The 23,080-nt window shown below is 50.2% G+C and overlaps 1 protein-coding gene across 1 annotated transcript in view; it reads right to left on the bottom strand.

Moving 5' to 3' along the window:
* CDH23 (cadherin related 23) overlaps positions 1–23,080 on the bottom strand; it is a 428,604-nt gene that overhangs the window by 202,507 nt on the left and 203,017 nt on the right. Inside the window, 2 exon segments of the mRNA XM_070470793.1 lie at positions 3,489–3,677; positions 5,355–5,467. Coding sequence (XP_070326894.1) covers positions 3,489–3,677; positions 5,355–5,467 — 302 coding nt within the window.

Raw genomic sequence — 23,080 nt, 5'->3', positions numbered from 1 at the left:
CAGAATCTGGAGGGGGTGGTAGGCATTATCTAGTCTGTGAATTAGGTTAGCATCCTTATTAGGAACGGCTGCCACAAAGGCCTGACTGAGAGGTTAACCTGCTTCCTCCTTCCCTTTCAGTCTTTCGCCAGCACCCTCTACTGCCCCACAGTGGACCTTGGAGGTCACCTTCCTACACAAACTCAGTCGAATTTGGGCTTTAGCATATGGGTACTGACTGATGATCCAGTTTGGATAAAGCCCTGGGCTACTTCATTACTTCTTTTATCATTCAATCATGCTTTCAACTCAACCAAAATATATTTTTGCAGTGCCTCCCAAGTGCCAGGCAGAGTATGAGGCACTGGGTGGTTACACTGGTGAGCAAACAGACCTGCTCCTACCCATGGGTCATTCAGTCTAATGGCGAGACAGACACTCTTGAGATCACCACACCAGTAACTGCAAAATCAGAAGCATGGTGAGTGCAAGGGAGAGTCATGTCCTGGAGAATCTATGACAAAGGGACGTGAGCTCTCCTCACACTCCCTTCTCCAAGTCTGCTCGATAAACCTTCTCCTGCCATGCCAAGCAAATCCAGAGTCACTTTCAAACCAGACACAAATCCCAACAGATGAGTCTCCCCTCAGAAAGAGAAGTCAGAGGAATGACAAATCTTTTACGACAGCTCTTGCTTCCTCTTTGAGGTTCTCTGAGTTTCTCCAGACTTGGGACACTTGGGCCATGCTGTGCATGCCAGTGGCCTCTGTCTTGTGTTCCTGCTGGCCCTGTGGCTGAATACTCCACCCTGGGAACCTGAGGCCTGACTGTCAGCACCCAAGACCAGGCTTTGGGAGCATTCATCTGGGCAGATCTGACCCCCCACCCCCCAGAGGTTTGGAGAGTGGAGAAGAAATGGGAGCTACAAAAGAACAGGGCAACTGAGACAGCAATTTTTCTCTCCTTCTTATTTAGGAACCAGCCCAGGACCACATCTGGGGTGGTCTGGGGACAGCCCTACTGGGAAACTGGAGGAGGGCCCAGTTTCCTCCACCACCTAAGGTCAACTGGAGGTGACCTTAGGGTGGGATGCTCTGGGCTGCCTCTCCTCCTCTCTCTCTCTGCACCTTGCTGTGCCCTGGAGAAGTATGACCCTGTGGGAAGGAGGCCAGTCCTCTACTGTTAGAGACACTGACCAAACCCCAACAGATCAGGGCCCCTGCCGTCAGCATTCCTGCAGGTGCTTTAGACAGGCTTCCCGGGAAGGGAGTCTGAGGTAAAACCCAAGGGCACAGGGTAACCTTGACATCCCACAACAAGTCAAGGTGAGCAGGCCCTGCCAGGGGTGGTGCCCCCTGCACCCATATGGTGAACTTCTGGGTGTGGCCGGCACATGCTAAGTCCTATACACTATCAGCTGATCTCCTCCTCTCCACACACCTTGTTGCTGTCCTTTGTGGCAGACACAAATATTTAGCTGCTTACCTACATCCCCCAGCCTTCAGGCAGTGAGGTGGGGGCATATATCTAGTGCTGGTGGATGGGCCTTGAGCAGAAGTCACACTTCTGAGATGAAGCAAAGAAGAGCTGGGACTTAACCCCGTGGCTGCCTCCTGCCACAACCGCAATCCTGCAGAGTGTGCGCCTAAGGGACCACACCGAGGGGCTCTCCCTGCCTCCCCTGGCTGGACAAGCAGTCCGAGGGAGAAGAAACTGCGCTTGCAGGGTTAATTTGTTCCTGTGATAGAAACTGACTGATACATTGCCTATTTTTTATCACACAGATGAGCAAAGTGAGGCTTAGAAAGGGTCAATGAGTCATCCAAAGTCACGGAGCTAATAAATGGCAGGTTTGGCCCTGAACACAGGCCCTGGCTGATTCCTTGGCCTGGCAATCAAGGCTCCCCAAGGTATGTGTCCCAGCCCACCTTCCCAGCAGGCTACTCTACAATCCCTGATCAATTGCACAGGTTCCCTTGATCTACGTACTGCTTTCTCCCTCCCGTCCTCTCTGGGGGCCACAGCCTGGCTCCCCCAGTCCTCCTGAGCACTCTTTCACCACCTGATTTTTATCCCAAGGCTTAGCCCTAGTCCCCCTCTTACCACAGAGTCTTTCCTGATGCTCCCAGTCCCTGCCTCCCTCTTCCTCAGCTGAGCTCTGGAGCCTCACTGCCTACAGTCACTGGACTCTGGACCACACTATTTCCAGCGTCTCTCTTCCCTTGGGCATTATTATCAGCCTGAAACCAAAGATGGGACTTTCTCCTGAGGTTCTCATTCACATAGCAGTCTCTAAACGGGGTCTGCTCTCCCGAGGAATACAAGGTGATCCATGGGGTGTGAGAACATGTGAGAACCTGTTTTTGTACCTGTTTATCTCCACCTTTTAAACTTTCTACATTATTGCATATGTTTTAAAATTACATATTATATTTGCATAAACACATTTGGCCCCATGAGGCAGGGACCAAAGATCCCACTTCCTGAATTTCCTTAAGTGATCAAATATAGCTCTGTGTAAACAATAGGTGCTCAGTACATACTTCAATTATCTCAGAGAGGTAGGGTCCAAAAGACTCAGCAGAAGAAGGCATATCATATGTGTACACATGTACAGAAATGTGCCTGTGCATGTACATATACACACACACATAGAGGCACTGACTTGCCCGTGTGAACCTGAGTCCTTGGGGGGACTGGGTACAGCTGAGAGAAGCTGACAGGAGAGGGGCCCCAGGCCTGGAGTAAGGCCAGTGAGAGAGCTTCACGCGAGGAGTAATTGCAGAGAAGCACCTCTGGCGGGAAAATCTGATGGAATTCCTGAGCAGAGTGGGCCGGGAGAGCAGCGGTAATAAACAGAAGTCCTATTAAGGTTGTGACTGCTGACGGGCAAGGGAGGCGGGGCAAGGGGAGACACTCAGGCCTGCAGAATGACATGCGGCGGAGCTGGAGCCCCCGCCTCCTGGAGCTGTCTCTCTCACTCAGAGCCCACGCCCTTCCCTCTTGACACTGGCCTCAGCCTCCAGGCTCCCAGGCAAGGGGGTGCAGGCATCCTTGTGGCCTGGGAGCCTCTGGGAGGCACTTGCACTACTTGCAAGGAAAAGGTGGGGTCATTATCACCCCAAAAGCAGGAATAAGACTTATTCCAAAGTCACCATTTATATAAGAGCCTCTCCCTTTTAAAATTTCTATTTTATGCATGTATGTTTCATAATACACAGACTAGGTTAGTATGATGATCACGTATATAAATTTCTAAAATAGAACTATGCATTGGAGGTGTGTACTAAAACACTTGGTACAGGATGTCAGGGACTAGTCCAAAAGTTTAGAGACTCCTGATTTTTGCAGCCTTATTCATCCTCAGCATGTAGCAGGGGAGGGTGAGGCAAAGCATGTTTCTATTTTATAGATGGGGACCTGCGAGCCCAGAGATCCCTGGTATCCCCCCCAGGGTCGCGCAGCCCAGGCCGGGAGAGGGACTGGACACCACATGTTAAGGGACTCACCTCGTCCTTGTCTACCACCTGGATGAAGAGGGGCAGAGCAAAGCCAACCTGTGCCAGCTCAGTGATGGCCACGCTGTACTCAGAGCTGTTGAACTCTGGGGCGTTGTCATTGATGTCAATCACCAGGATGTTGAAGGTTGTGGTCACTGTGGCGTCGGATGGGGTGCGGTCCTCATTTAGCTCTGTGCCCTGCAGACAGAAGAATAAACATGCCAGGGATGAAGGGAGCCATGATCACAGTAAGAGATGTCATTCATTCGGGCTTTCTCAATGTTGGGCACTGCACTTTATGTGAATTATTCCATCTCATCCTCACCATAACCCCAGGAAGAAGATTCTACCATTAGCATCTCCATTTTACTGATTCCCGTTACTGATGGGGAAACTGAAACTGAGAGAGATTAAGTGACTTATACAAGGACACACAGCCAGAGTAGGTGTCAAACTCAGGCAGTGGGATGAGGTGGGGTGCAGAGGACAAGACAGATTTCAGGATTCATCTGGAGGTAAAGGGATGAAAATGATGCCAAATTATTTACTTGGCAAATGACGAAACAGGCTGAGAACATATGTGCTAGCAGATAATCAAGACTTAATTCAGCACCTGCTGTAGACTGAACACTATGCAGGCACTGTGAGGGTCCTAGCTGGACTCAGGAATAGATGGACTCAGACACCTGGGCACCCAGTCTCTGGACAGAGTCCCTGGGCCACCAAGTAGTCCTTCCCAGCCCTTCTGAGCCAGAATCTCTGGGTGAGAAGCTCAGGACTAGGTATCTTTTACTAGCTACCCAGAGGATTGGGATTCACAGCCAAGTGGGGAAACTCTACATTATATTTATAGAAAGATGGAAAAGCTGAGCTCGGGGTCCCACACTGAGTTGATGGTGTCGCTGGGACTGTGGAGCAGCTCTCTCACATTGGAGCTGCCCGCCTCCGGAGGAAGAGAACGGAGACAGGAGAGGAGGCTAAGAGGGGCCCTGGGGTTGGAATTGGATGGGAAGGTGGTGTTAGCTCCCCATCCCCTGCTGGTCCACATGTGGACATAGGGTAGATAGGACAGAGCCAGTGGGAGAGTCGGAGCTAATCAATCCATCGCTGCCACAGGCCTTCTCAAAGTCAAGAGGAACAGTGAAAGGCAGGCTGGGGGCACTATCCTTCCCATGCCAGAGAAGGGCCTTCTTCCCAGAGCCCCTCTCCTCGGTCCTTGTATCACCCCCTCTCTAAATCGAAGTCTGGGGCTGGGGAGGACGCCTGTGGCCCAGGCAGCATCCGCACCCTATATGGGTTTCCCAGGGAATGCCTCAGCAAGTCATTGATTTTAATTAAAACCGACCATGAGTAGCAGGGGGCTGCAGGAGGTGGGGGGCTGTGGCTCTGTCATACCTTCTGGGGTGGGGACCACCGCTGCTTTGGCCTCTCCCTTCTGTATTGCTCTTTCCTCACGAGCTAACAGCCCCCAGGGAAGCTACGAAAATTAGAAACAGGGGAAAACCCCAGAAATGGGGTAACTCTAAGAATCCAAGTTGGCTATAAGAGAACTTGAAATCATGGGGTAACAGAAAGGAGAGCAGGATGTGCACCCACTCCGTGCCTCCTCATCCCCTGAAATGGGGATGAAAGTCACAATCCTCTGTGGTCATCGATAAGGGCTCTGAGATGACCAGCAGGGTCCCTGACAAGGCCCACGTGTGACAAGCACTGGTCCTTCCTGACAGGGGCCCTGGGCGCAAGCCCTGGGCATCAGCGTAGGGTATGGGAACAGCAGTGATGTGCCTCCTGGAGCCTCCACCTTGGGTACCGCTGGAGGCTGGCACCAAGGCATGGGCATCCCCTCTGTCCAGGATGGAGGTGTCCGGCTCTCACCTTCACAGTCAGGATGAAGCCATGGCTATACAGGGGGTTCTCCCGGTCCAGCAGGCCATTCAAGGTCAGTGCCCCACTGATGTAGTCCAGGGCAAAGATGCTGTTGGTATTCCCTGCAAGAGAGAAGAATTCAGGGTGTGACTGGGGCCCAGGGCAGGTAGACAGGGGGCTGGTGCCAGGGATCCTCTCAGGGCATTAAGGGCTAATCAGTAACTTAAAATGGATGCAGGTTCCAGAAGCAATGAAAAGAACCCTGGGATCCAACAGGGCACACAGCCCAGGTGGCAGACGACACTGAATCACAAGAGGAGGACATTCTGCCCAGTCCGACTTCCTCGAGGCTCTGACTGTGTCAAGAAGAAAGTCTTGACTTGGTGCTTATATGTCTTTAACACCCTCTCTAACATTTGCGTCTTTTCCTCTTTAACAGAGAGAGAACAGGCTTCAGGATCGATAATGAGTCATTACTGCTACTTCTAAATACTTGTGTATCTCAAGACTCTGTATGGTGAAATCCCAGTCTCCAAAGATGATGGTAGCAGATGCGGTGAGCAGGTGGGGCTTCTGGGCTTAGGTCACGAGGGTGAAACCATCCTGCACGGGATTCATGCTTTATAAAAGAGACCCTGGAGAGCTCCCCTGTCCCTTCCTGTGTGAGGATTTAGCAGAAAGGTGCCATGTGAACCAGGAGGTGGGTGCTCACGCTGCTGTGCTGGCACCTTGATCTCAAACTTCTAGCCTCCAGAACGGTGAGAAATAAACACCTACGGTTGATAAGCCACCCAGGCTCCGGCATTTGTTACAGCGGCCCCTGTGAACTAAGGCACTGACCTTGTTTTGTTTTCTTGTGCTCATTTTGTGGTCATTCCCTAGTCTATCCTGTTCTTTCTAATCTATTCTATTTTACTCTAATTTTCTATAAGGCAGTGATATAAAGTTTCCTTTTATGATAAATATAAGTTAAAAACAAAATTCAATTTTAAGTATTTATTAAACTTTAAAATACACTTTTAAAGAACTGGCAAAAATCACACACAAATGGCACTGGCTCAAGTGTACCTTTACTCTGCTCTTTCCCACCAACTTTCCTTTTTATGCTCCCTACAGGCACCCCAGCCCTCACAGTGGTTTCTGCAGGGTCCTCAAATCTAATCCTGCCTCCTGTCTTTCGTTATCTGCCTTATCTCTTGGCCTTACCTCCTGTCCCCCAGTGTCAGCCCCTCCTCCAGGAAGATGGGCCTATTCTCTCTTACTGACCCTCCAGCCCCACAGGCTGCAGCAGCTGCTCTGTTCCCCAGTTGCTTCCTGTAACTGGGCTCTTTCCACCCAGCCTAAAAGCCCCCTGAAGGTGGGAGGCTTTCAAGACTGTTCTTCAAGGTACCCAGCCAGTGCTGGGTGCACAGATGTAAGCACGTTTCTGAAGGATGGCTGCCCCCAGCTCACCTGAGCCCCCACCTGCCCTTGTGCCCTTCCCATCAGCCTGTGAATTCACTGGAAACTCCCAATTCCACTACTTTCTCTTCCTCATTAAGCAGTGTGTTGGTTCATTCAAATACTCACTGCCATTCATTCACATTTTCAGCAGTCCCTTGGACAGGCCATCCCATGTCCAGGCCCAGTGCTTGGCACTGTGGGGGACACAGAGGTCACTCCGCCAGGAATTCTGATGCTGAAGCACTTATAGCCTCATCAGAGAGCTTTGACATCCACAAGGATCAGTATCTCCTTTTTATAAATCATGCACAAAGCAGTAGCCCCTTGTTGAATGATGTTCCTGCTGTAGGAAGAGGCTGTTCACACAGGGGAAGGCTTAAAGAAGGAAAGCTTCATGGAGGAGGTGACATTAATTCCCTACACCACACCATTGGCTAGCTGTGTGACCTTGGGCCAGTTATCTAACCACTCTGTATCTTGGTCTCATTTGTGAAATTAGGATAATAATGGATCTATCTCATAGGGTTGTGAGAACTAAATGAATGTGAAAAAAAAAATACATGTGTACAGACTTGGAACTGTTCCTGGCACAAAATAAGTACTTAATAAATGCTCTTTGAGCTGGAACTGGAAAGACAGGTAGGACTGGGGAAGGGGTGGATGGACACTGATTCCATAGGTAGGAACTAACATCCAAGCCCCCAACACACAAGGTGTACACCAGGATGGCCCATGGAGGCTGCTGTTATCTCCCCACTTGGTCTCTTCTCCAGCTCTAAGGGATCTGTGCACAGAAGGACCTCAGATCCTCTCTTGGATTAACTAGGGGGAAAGAAGAGGGGAGACAACATCCCTCTCTAACTTTAGACTGAGGCAAGGCTGTTTTCAGCTGGCCCATGCTGGTTAGCAAGGTGGCCCACTCCCACCCCATCCTCCTAGGCTACTGCAGAGGCTGCCCAAGGCAGGGGAGAGGCTGCTGACGGAGGAGCCCGTTTGGTCTCATCATTCTCAGACTGTGGGCTTCGGAGACTCTGACCTGGGCCAGGCCAGGGGACATCCCCCTAGCCTTCACCTTGCCTAAGGCTTTGTCCTGCAGCCTGGGTACCCTCCTGAGGGCTTTTGTATGACTGCCTTCATGGAGCGGGAAGGACAGGGTTGCAAGGAGGCATATAAATGCATGGATACAAAGGAGTTTTTTAAGCTAGGAATTCTGCTGTTGGGGAAACAAGAGGAGGTGTGCTTTCATCTGCTCATCATTAGCTAATCCACCCGGCAAACAATTACTGAGCTCCTACAATGTACCAGGGACACCTTCCAATGGGGAATGTATAGCTCTCAACAGGCATTCCCATGACAGGGTGATCAGTGCTGAGGTGGCTGGGGTGTGGACAGCGCAGGGTGCTTCAGGGGCTGGGTTCTCAGAACCCGTAAATGCCGAGCTGGAGGGCTGCCCTGAGGCAAGACCTCCAGGCTCCTGCCTCCCGCACCCACTTCCCCACCACACACATATTCATGGACCCCGCCTCCCCAGGTTCGCTGTCCAGCATCCCATCATTCCAGATTTTCATATAAATTTATTCTCTTCAATAAAGGAAGCTATCAATGTTTAAATGTGATTCAACTTTTATCTTTGCAAGATTTTTCCTGTAAATCATTTACAAACCAGAAGCCCCTCGTTGAATGATGTGCTCTGCCTTTCAGTTTGGTTATCTCTCCTGGCTCGCTTAGTTGGGTCCCCCACTCAGCACCTTTATCCTACTCATGGCCATGCTGCCCATCCCCAACTCAGAGTCTGTCCCCAGCACATAAAATAACCCCTACTCCAGCCTAGGCACTTTGTCCAACCTGCAGGCAAATATCCCTCAGCTGGTACAAATTCAAACTCAAGGACCCCTCCCCAACACACACACACACACACACACACACACACACACACACACAATATTTTCACACATCTACCAGTTTTCTACAAAGTATGAGTGACTAACTGCCAGGACCAACAATCAGAAAGGGTTATACTCTGGGAGCTGACAAGACCACCTAAGCAAGTCACTGGCTCTGATGATCCTCCTGTCACCATGGTAACATCAGCACTCACTGGGATGCTGGGCTCAGACTGCAGCAGGAGGTGAGTCTTGTACCCTAAACAGGGCAGGTCTCATTCGAAGACTGATGGATCAGTCAGATCACTCATTCATCCAAGTTCATATCAAGCACCTACTGTGTGTGAAATGCTAGAGAGTCAGCAGAGAAAAGCAGGCAAGGTTCAAACCCTCAGCCTCACACAAAAGATTCACAATCAGGACACAATCACACTACCTGAGTGTATAAGTACTTGTGAAGCTAAGGTCCCTGAATGAAAGATAGGTGGAGCCGAGAAACAGTTGTACCCTGTGGAGGCAAATTGTCTGGGTTCCCATCATGCTCTGCTACGTGCTAACTGGGTGACCTTGATCAAGTTATTTAACATATCTGGCCCTCAGTTTCCTAGTCTGTAAAATGGAGGTAATGGGGTAATAGTACCCACTCCAGAGTGTTGCTGTGAGGATTAAATGAGTTAATACAGTGTCTGGCACATAGGAAGCTCTCAATAAATGTTGGCCACCTGTTCTGCACCAAGATACTACCGTGGATCATCTACTTCACCCACCCCACCCAGGAGCCTTTGCCTAGAGTTTGTGCCCACTGGTAGCACTGAAGCCAACACATTCTCTCTTACCAGCAGAGTCTCACAACCCAGGGCTCAGATGTATTAATACAAGGTGGCAGCCTTGAGGCTAAGTCTGAGAACAAAACCCTCAGGTCCAGAGTGCATTGCCTTCAGGGTTCCAGCCTTGAGGTGGAGCCTCACTTCCTTGCTTCCCTCCCTTACTGCCCTTCTACCTGGGTGGGTGGGAGAGTGGTGTGGGCTTGGCAACCATACACATGGGTTTCTTTGTTATTCTGGAAACTGACACTACCCTGTCAGTGCTCTGGTCTCCCAGACATTTTTCATCCAAGTCCCATGGGGACCAGGGGGCTGGGGGTGCGGCTCACGGGGGATGCCTTTCACCTGTTCAGCCCCCACTGCTGAGCAGAAGGGCAGCTGGTTCCCCTGGGTTGACAGGTGCTGTCCTAGGCGTGTGGGGATACACCTAGTAGGGAGGGGAACTTGTGGGGAGTGGGGCTGCACCTTGAGAGCCCTAAGGCTTTGGGGACAGGCGGCTTAAAGCGTTCACACAAGAGAAGAAGCAGGTCATTGCTGGCCCTGCTGGTTTCCCTGGGACAGCCACCTCCCTCGAGGAACTTCAGGCATCAAGACCTCTTCTGATTTGCAAGAGAGGAGTTGAGAAGATGTGAATCAAGTTCACAAAAGCACAGAAGGCTGCTGAAGGGGAGTCACAGCCCTCTTTCCCCTATTTATTAAAAAAAAAAATAGTGGCTACAATTTATTGAACCCTTCCCTATGCCAGGCACTGAGCTAAGCTGTCTGCACAATTATATGACTCAGTCTTCACAATAACTTTAGAAGGAGATATCCCAAGTACATATGAGGAAGCAGGCTCAGAGACGTTAAATAACTTGTCCAAGGTCACATGGCTGGTGAGTGGCTGGCCTGGACTGAGATTTATGTCTCTCTTTCTCTCCTCGCAGGCATTCATCCTGCACCCACTCTGCACCTGGCCCTGGGCTAAGGCACAAGGAACAGGGCGAGACATTGTCCTCCTTCACTGAATGAGGAGGCAAAGATGTTGCTTTCTTTCTCAAGAGGGAGTTCTAGTTTAAACAACAACAACAACAAACTATACATTCTGGAAAGTTCTAGATAAATTCCTCATAAAATGACAGAGTTTTACGTAGCAGCAGAATGTCCATGTAGTGATGGCTTCCAGCACAGGGGTTCCCGACCTCCAGGATCTAATGCCTGATGATCTGAGGTGGAGCTGATGGAATAATAATAGAAGTAAAGTGCATAATAAATGTGATGCACTCGAACCATCATGAAACCACCACTCTGGTCCCTGGAAAAGCTGTCTTCCATGAAACCAGTCCCTGGGGCCCAAATGGTTGGGGTCCGCTGCTCCAGGAACTGGAAGGGAGGGCTATCTGGGGACTGGAGTGGGAAGGCTGGGGTTGCCAGCGCACCAGTGATAACATACATAAGGTACTGGCAAGCCTGCCTTTAGGGAGACCTATGGCTCCAGTGAGAATACTCAGGAAAATGGAGATAAGTAATGCAATGGTCAGGGAGGCAAATGAGAAAGCGGTATAGAATCAGATGCCCAGAGGCAGAAGAAGGGAAGTTCTGAGAAAGAGATGGTTATTAGGGTCAAACAGTCTGAGAGACAGGCTCAGGAGAGGAGAGATCCAGTGAAGGTCTCCTGTTTGGATCCTCAGATGCACCCAGAGGTCAGACTGTGAGACACTGTGGCTGAGTGGGGCACAGACGTGGGGACTGTGAGCACAGATGCTGCTGCCTGGAGCTTGGTGTGAAAAACAAGGAGAGAGGTGGACTGACGGCTAGAGGGCGCAGCAGAGTTAAGCGAAGGGCTTCTGTCTCATAGATGGTCAAAGGCAGAGGGAGAGGGAAACTGGATTGGAGGGAGTCCAAGAGGGGGTACAGGGTCAGGCTTGGAGAGCAGGAGGGCAGCTCTCTTTGGGCAGTCGGGAGCTCACCCTTCTACCTCCTTGCTCCTTCAAAGCTGGCAAGCTCTCCCCTTCCCCAGGAACCCCTCCTCCTGGCCCCTGCCAAATCTCATCACCCCCATATCTTGTCCCCTTGTTATCTTGCTGGCAGCATCTTGACCCATGGTGGAGCTGGGTCTGGGCGAGAAGCCGTTTAGTGAGTGGCTGATGGTGCGTGTGGGAACACAGGCTGATGACTTTCAATTGCTTTGTCTGCTCCGCTGGGCTGATAGCAGCCACTCTTGCTGCACTCTTGCTGCAATAGCTCCCACCTTGGTCCTGTCGGTTCTTAAGATCCACTACCAATGTCACTGACTTCAGGAAGCCAGTCCTGAAGGCTGTGGCCTCTCCACTCCACTGAGCCCCAGAGCTGGGCTGGCAACCCTCAGAACAGCCCTGTGCTGTGGGGCCTCCCTGGTCCTCACATCCAGAGAGCAGTGTGGCCTTGAGGGTAAAGGGTATGGTTTCATGCTTCTGTCCATGGTACCCAGAACAGTGCTCATTACCTATCTTTTGGATGGCCTGAAGTTTCTTGTCCCCTCTGCAGGGATTAGGAAGGGTCGGTGAGCATACACTAGGTGGGGTATGCTCTGGGTCTGGCCCATGCTGGGCCACGAAGTTGAAAAAAAAAAAAAAGAAAAAAGCCATGCATATGAGGCACTCATCACCTAGCTGGTCTTTTGGGCCCAGTGGTCTTCTATCAGTCCACTCAAATACTAGTCCCTAAATGGATGAGGGGACCAGTGGGAGCCTGATCCCTCACCTGGCCTCTGACTCTGTCACCCGGCCCTCCCCAGGGGAGTGAGCAGAACTGGGATGTGCACCCCCTACCTCCTGGTGGCCCCTCTTTCAGCTGTGGTCTCTGCCTGGAGTCTGTTACGTCAACACCTGAGTGAAGACTGCCTACTGTGTGTGAACTCGCAGGGATGCAAAAGAGATCTAGGTGCCAAAAACAGATCTGCCAGTTACTAGCTGTGAGACCCCCTGCAAACCGTGATTTCCTTTGAGCCAAACCCCTCATCTGTAAAGTGTGCAAATCAGCTCCCACCTCACAGGGTTGTATAAGGATCAGGCGTGATCATGTATGCACAGGACCTATTGTGGCGCCTGTCTTGGTTCCTGTTCCTTCTTTCCCTACTATGACTGTTTTCTGAAAAGACCAAGTTAGCCCCAACCATGGCCCATCTTATGCAGAATGTGCCAGGAGAGGCTCTCTCCATAAAAGCCAACGAATAGTGTGCCTGACACTGTGCAAAGTATATTGTATGTGTATGTATACACACATATATATATATATTTTAATGTTCACAAAACTCCCATGACATAGGTACAATTATCCCCCTTTTCCCAATAAAAAATTAAGGCATAGAGAATAACTGGTCCTAGATCATAGTGAGGGGTGGAACAAGGAATTAACCTCAGCTCTCACTAAGCTAGAGTTCACGTCCCACCCAGAGGCCCCTGGATTTCCCTCCCCCCTTGTCCCCAGCCAAGGACAGCCTATTAAACAGCTGCCTGTGTGCTGCCTATGTCACCTGGGCCAGTGGGACAAGCTGGCCGACAGGCCCATCACTGTCGAGTGGAGCCGTACAATTCTGACTGGTACAGAACTGTATCACTGCATAATGAAAACTGGGAGTCAGTCTGAGATATGGGCTTTGGGCAAGATATCTTATGAATTAAAAATTGTTACTTAGCTGCCTGCTGACAAAAGGGGCCGAGTTAAGTCCCGGGTGGCACCTGGGCTGGGCTGCATTCAACAGCTCTGTGTCCAACATATGGCAACCAGTGGTGTGGATTACCTTAGCTTTCAATCACAGGAGATGCAAGGAGAGCTTGCTGCGTGGCCCTGCCCCAAGGACTGTGAAGGTAGATGAGGCCTACCCCCTTCTCCAAAGCTTTCCCTGCAGCTGCCTGGAATGCTCAACCTGCAGATCTTTGCAGGGGCCTTGTCTGCAATCCAGTCTCAGTTCACAGGTTCACCTTTGAGGGGGCCTCGAAGAAGCACTCTCTAGTCACCCCACCATCCTACTCTTGCCCTCATCACCCTCTTCTCCATTATCCTGTTTTGTTTCTTTCAAAGCACTTCTACTTTCTGAACTTCTCTTTTCATCTATTTATGTGTTTGGTTATTGTCTGTCTCTCACACTGGAATACACACACACACACACACACACACACACACAGGAGTGCCCAGGTAACACACACAGGTGCACAACAAAGGCTTTTGAATGATGCATAGGCTACAGCAGGGGTGCTGGGGTGCCATTCTGAGGCTGGTGTAAAAGGCTCCAGGACAGAATGGTACAGGGGTGACTTACAATGTCACACTCACAAGGATCATAACTGCAGTAGGGCCATGGAGAGGGGGCAACCAATTAGCATTTCCAACTGGGGCGATCACACTCTCCCGACGCACCCACAGTGACATGTTTGAGCTGAGTGCGTCTTGTTAATTACAGTTATTACCGGCCAGTTGGGGAAAGACGACCTCCGAGCCCCATAAGCAGGTGGGAATTGCAGTCTGCTTGTCTTGTCGGCGTTTCACAGAACGACGGTTTTCATCAAGCTCAACTACACCAACAAATGGTCACCTCTCCTAATAAGAACACAAGCTGGACTCTGACTAATCTGCTCATAACTGGCTCCAAATTATGAAACATTAACCTGATCAGCCAAGGACAGTAAAGCCTATTATGTCAGGGTTGCAAAGGGTCACACCAGACCCCTCTCACGGATAGCAGTACCCAGCTCCCCGTCTACAGGGACAGGCAACTCTGGTCCTCTGAGAACACTTTAATGGGGATTGGTGAGATGTCACCAGGAGCCAGGGCTGCCATCAGAACTTTCTGATCTCCTGAAAAACCTCTACTCTGTGGTCAGGTAAACTTCTCCAGAGGGAATAACAGTGGATGTGCCCACTGGTGCAGCTGCCAGGACTTTGACCATGGTTGTTTACTAAAGAAAACAGGCAACAACCTAGATGTCTAACAACAGGGATGAATTACGCTACGATATGAAATTTGGTCGGCCACTAAATAATGTTGCAAAAGAGAAGTTTGTTACTTAAAGAGATAGATGTTTAAGACATTTCACCCCTGCAAAGGAGGTACAAAATAGCATATTCACAGTACACATTTTTGTTGTTATTTATATATATATATATATATATATATATATATATATGTAAAGAGAGAGAGAGGGAGAAAGAAATGAAATGAAATGTTGACAAAATGTTAACAAAAATGATCTCTGAGTAGTGACATGAGAACAGTGTTTCTCAACCTTAGTGCCCATCACATTGGGCTGGATACTTCTCTATTGTGGGAGACTGCTCTGTGCATTGTGGGGTGGTTAGAAGCACCTCTACCCTTTAGCCACTAGAAACCAGTAGCACCCCTTCTCCCAGTAGTGACAACCAATAAGTCTTCAGACCATTGCCAAACATTCCCTGGGATGGGGGTTGAAGGGGCTAAAATTGCTCCTGCTTGAGAACCATTGCTCTAGGGCCATTTCAGCTTTTCCTTGTTGATTTATGTGAATTATATTTGTAAAAAGAATTAATACAAGTACCTTTAAAGAAAACTCCCTGAAGTTCTGGAACTAGATAGTGGTGATGGTTGCACAACATTGTGAATATATGTAATGCCACTTAAAAATGATAAATTTTGTTATGCATATTTGCCACCCAAATCCCTCAATGTCTGATGATGTGTGTCCAAGCTGGTGCTCAACATGGGCTGATTTGGAAATGGATTCACTTTAATGAGTAACTCTTGCTCTGCTTGGGTTACCACCATGACTGATGATACTTGCTGAATTTAACCTCCCTGAGGACAGGGACCTTCCCCACCATGGTTACTGCTACCTCGGCCAAATGAAATAAGGGCTCTACTTAAAGAGGAGTTTGCAAGACACTGGAGGGGCTGAGCAGCAAAAGATAAGGTCCCTGTGCCCAAGTGGCACCCAATCTAGAAGAGAAAGCTCATGCAGCCTGGTGCAAGGGGGCTCCTCTGCCAGGCCTTGAAGGGCTGGGTTTAGGTCAGTATGGAGAGGAAGAGGGCATTCTGAGCAAAGGGCTGGAGGGGACAACCACTTCCCTAGGCGGGAGCCAGTGGGAGGAGCTGAGCTCACACAAAACAGTGTCAGGAGTGGCTGATGTCAGGAGGCAGGAGCCTCAAATGCCGGGTAAGTAGCTTGGATTTTTGTCCACAGCAGTGGGGAGGCCCTGGAGGCAGAAAGGCCTGTTGGTGATGCATGGACTGGGTGATGAGTGAGAGAAGGAGCAAGAACCAGGGCCATTTATCCTGAACACTTCCCATGTATTGGTCAATTACTTGTCACAGAAATTCCATCTGCCAGTTTGTGGTGGCATCATCATCATCATCACTATTCCCATTTTATAGGTGAGAAAATCCAGGCACAGAGAAATTAAGTGATTTCCTGAAGTCACACCACTGGTCAGTGGCAGAACCAGGATTCAAGTCTGTCTGACTCTGGAGCCTGGAGACTTAGTTCACACACCAGGCTACCCCCAAGAGACAGGGAAGATGCCTGCTTCTGCCCACTGGCAGAGCACTTCTGAGTTTACTGGATTCTCAAGACACCCCACAAGGCCAGCACTGCTTTCAGATGAGTTAGCCGAGGCTCAGTTAGGGAAGGGATATGTTCAAGGACACCTGATTACTTAAAGACAATGTTGGCATTAGAACTTGGGTCTTTTGGATCTCAAATGGCCCTCCTAACTGCCATAGTTTCTCCGAGGTGGGGCTCACACTCCTTAGGCTCTGGGGCCAGAGACTGGCCAGGTGATGAACAAGTGAAGAGAAGGGGAAAAGTGGCTGAGAGAACCTCAAGGACTCTCACTTGCCTGACTGCTCACTTGCCTGAACACCAGATCCTGGGTGTTACCTCCAGGATCTGGGGCAAGTGGCCCCGGAACACCCAAGCCCACCCTCAGTTGGAGCCCCTCCTTGGGCCAAGGGTGGGTACTGAGCTGCGCTGGGTCCTTCGGCTGTGTTCTGCCTGCTGCTGGACCAGCCCACATAATTCACCTGAGGCCTGGCACTCCAGAGAGCGTCAGGGCTCTGGGAGATTTACGGGCTCCGATAAAGCCATCTCAGCCCTCGCATAAGAAGCGTTTGATATTTGATGATCTGAAAGGCCTTGTCCCAGAGGGGGAGTGTGAGGGGGGAAGGAGGAGGGGAGACACTTAAGAAAACAAAGAGGACAGTGATCAGATGCCCAAGGAGAAGGAGGCACGGAGCTGGGTGTGTGCTGTCTGTCATCCCGACGAAGCCGGCACCCCCTCCTCCAGCACCTCTGCCTGGATCCAGCACTGAGACAGGGAAAGGCAGGATGAAGGCTGGGCCAGTGTACCCCACTACAAGGCCCCTCTGTCCGAGGCACAGGGTGAGGGGGTGACAGGGGATGTGCCTGGGGAGCCCACCAGCTACGGGGGAAGACCGGTCACCCCCAGGGGAAGGACAGGGTTTATGTACAACAAAGCTGACTGAAGAACTCATACAGGACTGGACTGGATGCACACTTATGGGCTGTGGGCCTCTCTGAGCCTCAGTTTCCCCACTGGGGGTGAGAATACCTATCCTACTCACTTGGCTATTTGGAGGTTCAGTGGAATAAGGGACCAGAAAATGCTTTACAAGCTGTAAAGTGCTGAGCCTACATCATGTATGTGTGAAGGATAATGAACCCAGTGCCAGGGGCAGGTGGAAGAAAGCAGTGCCTGGAACTGGGAGAAGACATTAGATGGGAAAGACTGTGGTGAAGAAGGGCAGGGTGGGGGACAACACTGAACTTGGTGGAAAGAGGCGGCTCGGCACTCCTGAAATTCCCTTTCGATACTGTTTCCCAGGCTCTAACCTCTTCCTCTAAATGCCACTGGTTCAGTTCCTTGTCTTGTCATCATCATGACAGTAAAAAACTTGGGCATCAGAAAGCCCTGAGTTCAAATCTAAGCTCTGCTACTTCCAGCCATGGGACTTTGGGCAGGCAAGGGACCTCCCCTCTGTGAGCCTGTTTCCTCATCTGCCAAACAGGGATGATTATAATGGAAGGTGCCTCCTGGGGTTGGGGGGAGGACTCAATGAGATGGAGAACATGGAGCAAGGCTCCGTGATTCCCACCTGCCCCCACCCTGGCTCTCCTGCTGTTTTCCCTCCTTGAGTGCTGATCCCACAGCTGCCCCCCCTTCCACCCCAAGTACTGCACGTTCCGGAGTGAATGACTTTCAAATCTGGGAAGGAGAGCCCATCACACACACACCTTGAGCTGGGTAATTTATGAATCAAATTGTGCTCCGTCAGGGCTCCGTGGCCCAGAAATAGATGTGGTCGGACGAGGTTCAGGGAGTCAGCCTCAGACACAGTTATCTTCATAGAACCTGGCCACCAGCTGGCAGAACTGGCCCAGACTACTGACCTTGAGGGGCTCCCTGAGGGCTGAGAAGTTCCCCTCAATCTGATTCCCGCTGAGTCCTGAAGAGAGGACAGAGATCTCTCTGGGGCTCAGGAGGACAGCTGGAGAGCCTGGGCAACTTACTTCACCTCTCTGGGCTTCAGAGTCCTCCCTTGTTTAAAAAAGAGGGGGCTTTTCTATGGTGTGTTAGTCACTTAGTTGTGTCCGGCTCTTTGTGACCCCATGGACTGTAGCCCACTGGGCTCCTCTGTCCATGGAATTCTCCAGGCAAGATTACTGGAGTTGGTCGCCTTTCCTTCTCCTTTCTATGGTAGTGGTTTTCAAATTTCCATGTCTTAGTTGAAAATCCTTTTATCAGAGAAAATCTTGCACAGGATCCCAGTGTATAAAGCAACCTGAACCAGGGCTACCTGCTCTGGCTGGAGCAGATGAGGGGGGCTATGCTGAAGTTCAGCACAGTCAGTACCCCCACCCCCAGAGGGGGCCCTGAGGATGCGTTTGGGGGCCTGGAGATTCAGGGAGCCTGGAGGTCACCATGGACTCTTTCAGTATTAGGATTCCATGGCTGTCTATGAGCATTCAGCCAAGGATGCACAGGGCCTGTCATCATACCATCTGGGTTACCTGAGAACGAATAGATGCTAGCCAGGTAGGTAAGGTAAGAGGTTCATAAGATCAGCATTGCTTCATCTAAATCAGATCTTTGTGAAAAGGGCAGATGTTATAGTGTCTAGGACCAGGGCTAAAATCTTAGCATAACTCCTTATAGGCTGTGTGTCTGTGGACATGTTACCTACCCTCCCTGGGCTTTGGTCTCCTTGCTGTAAAAGAGGAGAGGTAATACTTGTCTTTGGAGAATGAAATGGCAACCCACTCCAGTGTTCTTGCCTGGAGAATCCCAGGGATGGGGGAGCCCTGGTGGGCTGCCGTCCATGGGGTTGCACAGAGTCGGACACGACTGAAGCGACTTAGCAGCAGCAGCAGCGGCAATACTTGTCTTTGGCTTCCCTGGTGGCTCAGTGGTAAAGAATCCGCCTGCCAATGCACTGGGTTGGGAAGATCCCCTGGAGAAGGAAATGGCAACCCACTCCAATATTCTTGCCTGGGGAATCCCATGGACAGAGGAGCCTGGCAGGCTACAGTCCATGAGGTTGTAGAAGACTTGGACACAGCTGAGTGACAAACAACAGTACTTGTCTCATGTAGCTGATGGGAAGATGAAAGCAGGAAATGCATCTATTTAGTTCAGCACATAGTGAGTAGTAAATATTACTTGCTACAAATTTTTTTGAAGAAGGAAGGAAACTTAGCGACTCAACACATTCTTTGCAGCTTAGTCCTCACCCATTACTAAATTGAGGTGAGAGGTTAAAAAAAAATTGGTCCCAAGTCAGATGGCTGGTAAGTGGTTGAGCTAAAATTTGCACCTACAGTATTTGATAGCAAAGCCTGAGTTCTCTGTCCTACACCTCCCTAGAAACATTGCTTCTAGAAAGCCCCATCAGGAAAGCTCTAGACAGTGCCAGGCCCAGTTTCCTGATGTCAGAGGGTTTTCCAGCATCTGGTCAGTGACTCAGTGTGTGACATCAAAGCAGATGTTTCTGATCAGGGAATGGCTGAGGGGGGAAAACTAAAGATTTAGTTAAGGACAAAATCCACTCGACAATGTGAAAAACAAATCTTGTGTTCTATGGAAAATAAGTCAGACTCCTCATTAAAAAAAAAAAAAATGGTAAATTCATCCTTCACAGAAGGAGCCCCTGAGAAAACTGAAAGGCTCGGGTTTCCCAGAGGTTGTCCCCAGTCACTCTGATGCCTGGGGTACAGGAAAGGCCAACTTTTTAAAGTTCCACAGTCAAATAAATTTGGGAAATGCTGAACAGGCATCTCTGCTACAGGACTTGTCAGAGCCTTTAATGTGCTAATGTGGCTTGTGACTTGCCAGGACAAGGATGATGTTGTGATGAGATCTCTTTCCAAGTTATTTGGCCACAGAACCTTTTCTGCAAAGGCTGTTTTGAGGAGTGGTGTGGAAATTCACTGCCCTCCAGTGGGGACCCTGAACACGCAAGGTAGATGTGCCCAGTGTCAGAGACGGAAAATGGAAGATGGTTAGAGCCCATCATGTTCAAACTTCTCCTTCTCTCCTGGGGAACTGAGAGCCAGAGACGGCGAGTAACTTGGCCAACATCACATAGCAAGTTAAGAGTTAGAGCTGGCACCAGATGGGTCAACATCAAGTCTGGCTCAAGTCTGGGCGCATGTCCAGGACACATTTGGACATGGATTCCAGACCAGGGGTGGGTGCCTGACCAACTCTGGGATCATATTGGGAAAAAAAGAAACTTTCTACTATGGAAAATTTCAAACATAAACAACGCAGGGAGAAGAACACAATGAAGCCCTGTGTGCCCATCACTGAGACTCGATAATCATCAGAATTTTGCCAATCTTCCTTCTTTTGAACTCACTCCCTCACCCCTGACACCACTGGAGTTATCAGAGCAAAGTCCAGTTCATCCTTAAATACTGTACACATCACTGATATGGATTTCATAAATGTGGCCAGACACACATTATCACACAGAACAAAGCTGATGAGTCCTTAATATCACCTAAGACAGACCACAGGCAAGCTGGGGTTCATTTTTGAGGCTCATATTAGGGTTAGACGCCTTAACCTTTCCTACTCTTTCCTCAGAGATCAAGCTTCTGAGATCACCAAAAATGAAAGAAAGGGTTCTTACAACAATATCTGTCAAGGTCCACTTCTGAAACAAGAGCAAAATGATCAGGAGTAAATATGGTGAAATGTCAACAAATGTTATCTAGGTGGTTGATACACTGGGGGTATCTTATGTCAGTTTCTGTACTTGCCTAAATATTTAATATTTCACTTTTGCCAGTGATCCTGGCCCTGCTCCTCTCCCCAGGGGTCCTGGCCTAGTGTGTGTGTGTATGTGTATGTGTGCATGCATGCGTGTGCGCACACGTGGTGGGTGGCAGTGGGTAACCATTTCATCCTGGCAGCCTGGCTTCCAGAATGCCCTCATCTTTCCAGCTCGAGCATCAGCCCCAGATGTCTCATCATGTCCCTGGGCCCTGGCCTGGTGCCCCACACCAAGTGGGCGTTCAGAATGCTTGCTGAGTGAGCCCAGCCAGACAGGGAGGGGTGTCCCGAGACATTTCCGTCCCCTTGGCTCAGACAGGCAGGAACTTCTGCTGAGCAAGCAAGAAACAGGAAAAAGAGAGATGTCCTTGCCTTTTTGTTTAGGGAGGATAGTCAGTCACCAAAATCTCTGCAAGACCTCTGACCACTTTTTTGAAAGAGAAAGTTCAGAGTTCAGGGTACTTCTCACTGGACCACCCTCAGGACACGTGGACTGGAATCCTTCTCAATTACAGGAGCTGGCCTGGGCTACAGACCCCTACTCCCTAGGTAGGAGGGCTGTTTCTCTGGGATGCTCCCAGCACAGCTGAAGGGACAGGCATCCTATGGTGCCCCCACTCCAAGCTCCGTGACTGTATCCCTCTGTAGGGGAGGGGAAGCAAAGGATCCAGCTGGAGACAGATGGCATCTTTGGGGATGTTTCACAAGCCCAAGACTCTCAATGCCCGTGGAAAAGAGGAAGGAAACACTGTTTGTGGAAGAAGCTCCCGGCACCGCCAATGGTGCTGAGCGATTCCTCAGACCTCAAACACCCTTTCGCCCAGGCCAGACTGAGGGCAGTCTTTGATCTTCCACCTCCTTCAACTTCTGCCCAGATGTACCCACTCTCCCCCACAGCACTAAGCCCCAAGCATTGCCAGCTGCAGCAGCCCCAGCCTGTAGCTCCCCTGTCCGAAGATGACTTATGGCTTTAATTACCGAGAGCCGAGTGTGAGACTCGGGAAGGAGCCAGCCCCACCAGGCTCGGTTCCTGTTGACAAGGGACTGCCACGTTGGCGAGGGCGGTCCTGCACGCTTGCCACACTGTCCCCCGTCGTCTGGGTGGTGGCCAGACTCTTCCTTCCCTTCCAGGGTGCCTGCAGCCTGCCTATGTGCTCTGAGAGTGGGGTGAAGGAATGTGGATGCAGTGGGGAATGTGCGCAGAATGGCTCTGAGCCTGGCCCAGGAGACAGCTTTGTCTTGAGAGGCGTGGGGAGATGCAGGAGGGAGGAGCTGGGGCAGGGAACAGCAGGCGAGGCCCAGGGGTGCTCAGGACAATGACCAGGCTCTCCTGAAAGAGAAAGGCTGCCAAAGAAGCTGGGGTAGTATGGGGAAAGCTGTGAGCAGCTGGACAGACAGATGGATACAACTGAGATGGTTCGACATAATGAACCTTCCAGGTTATCTTTCACCTGGATACCCCAGAGGCCTTCCAGCTGGTTGCCCTGCTTCTCCTCTAGCCCTCTTGCCAGCTCACTCTCCACCCAGAAGATCTTTCAAAAGCCTGATGCAGATCAAGTTACTCCACTGCAATGTCTTCCCAGTGCAAATGGACTAACCCCGAATCCTCACCCTGGTGTGAAAGGCCCTAAATGATCAGTCTGTTCAGCTCTCTCACCTCACTTCCTACTCCCAATTCTCTACTCCCCACCACACCTGAGCCTCATCAAACCTCTTTTTCCAATTTTCTCTTTCTTAAATATACCCAGCTATTTGCTGTCTCAGGGCCCTTACACACACTGTTTCCTCCACCTAGAACTCTTTTTTCCCCAAACCTTCACAAGGCTATCTCCTCTACCGTTGTTCTGTCTCCTCTCAAATGTCACCATATCAAAGAGGTCACTACCCCAGCTACGTGGCTGAAGCTCATTCTCCATCATACCTCACCCCCTGTTTTATTTTCTTATAAGTCCCTGTCACTCTCTAAAATTATCTTATTCATTCATCTGTTCAATAGTTTATATTCTGAATTTCTCACCAGAAGATCCATGAGGACCAACAGCATTTTCTCTCTTGTTCATGGCTGTGTCCCCAGAGCTGATATAAGAGAGATGTTAGATATTCACATAATAATAAACATTAATGAATAATCATCAAACTATTCTTTGTGTTACAAAAAGGGCCAAGGACCTCCACACTGCCCAGCACCTAGAGGCAGAGCCAACAGACCAGAGGTGGCCCCTGCCCCCAAGACCAGGTCCGCTTCCCTGCTCGGCTGACCCAGCTGTGAGGGCATGAGCTGCCAGGGCTGCCAAGCTCT

The sequence above is a fragment of the Odocoileus virginianus genome, chromosome 7 (assembly GCF_023699985.2).
Source record: "Odocoileus virginianus isolate 20LAN1187 ecotype Illinois chromosome 7, Ovbor_1.2, whole genome shotgun sequence".
Lineage (NCBI taxonomy): Eukaryota > Metazoa > Chordata > Mammalia > Artiodactyla > Cervidae > Odocoileus > Odocoileus virginianus.
Note: the sequence above shows the minus strand (reverse complement) of the source record. Positions and strands in the feature narration are given on the sequence as shown.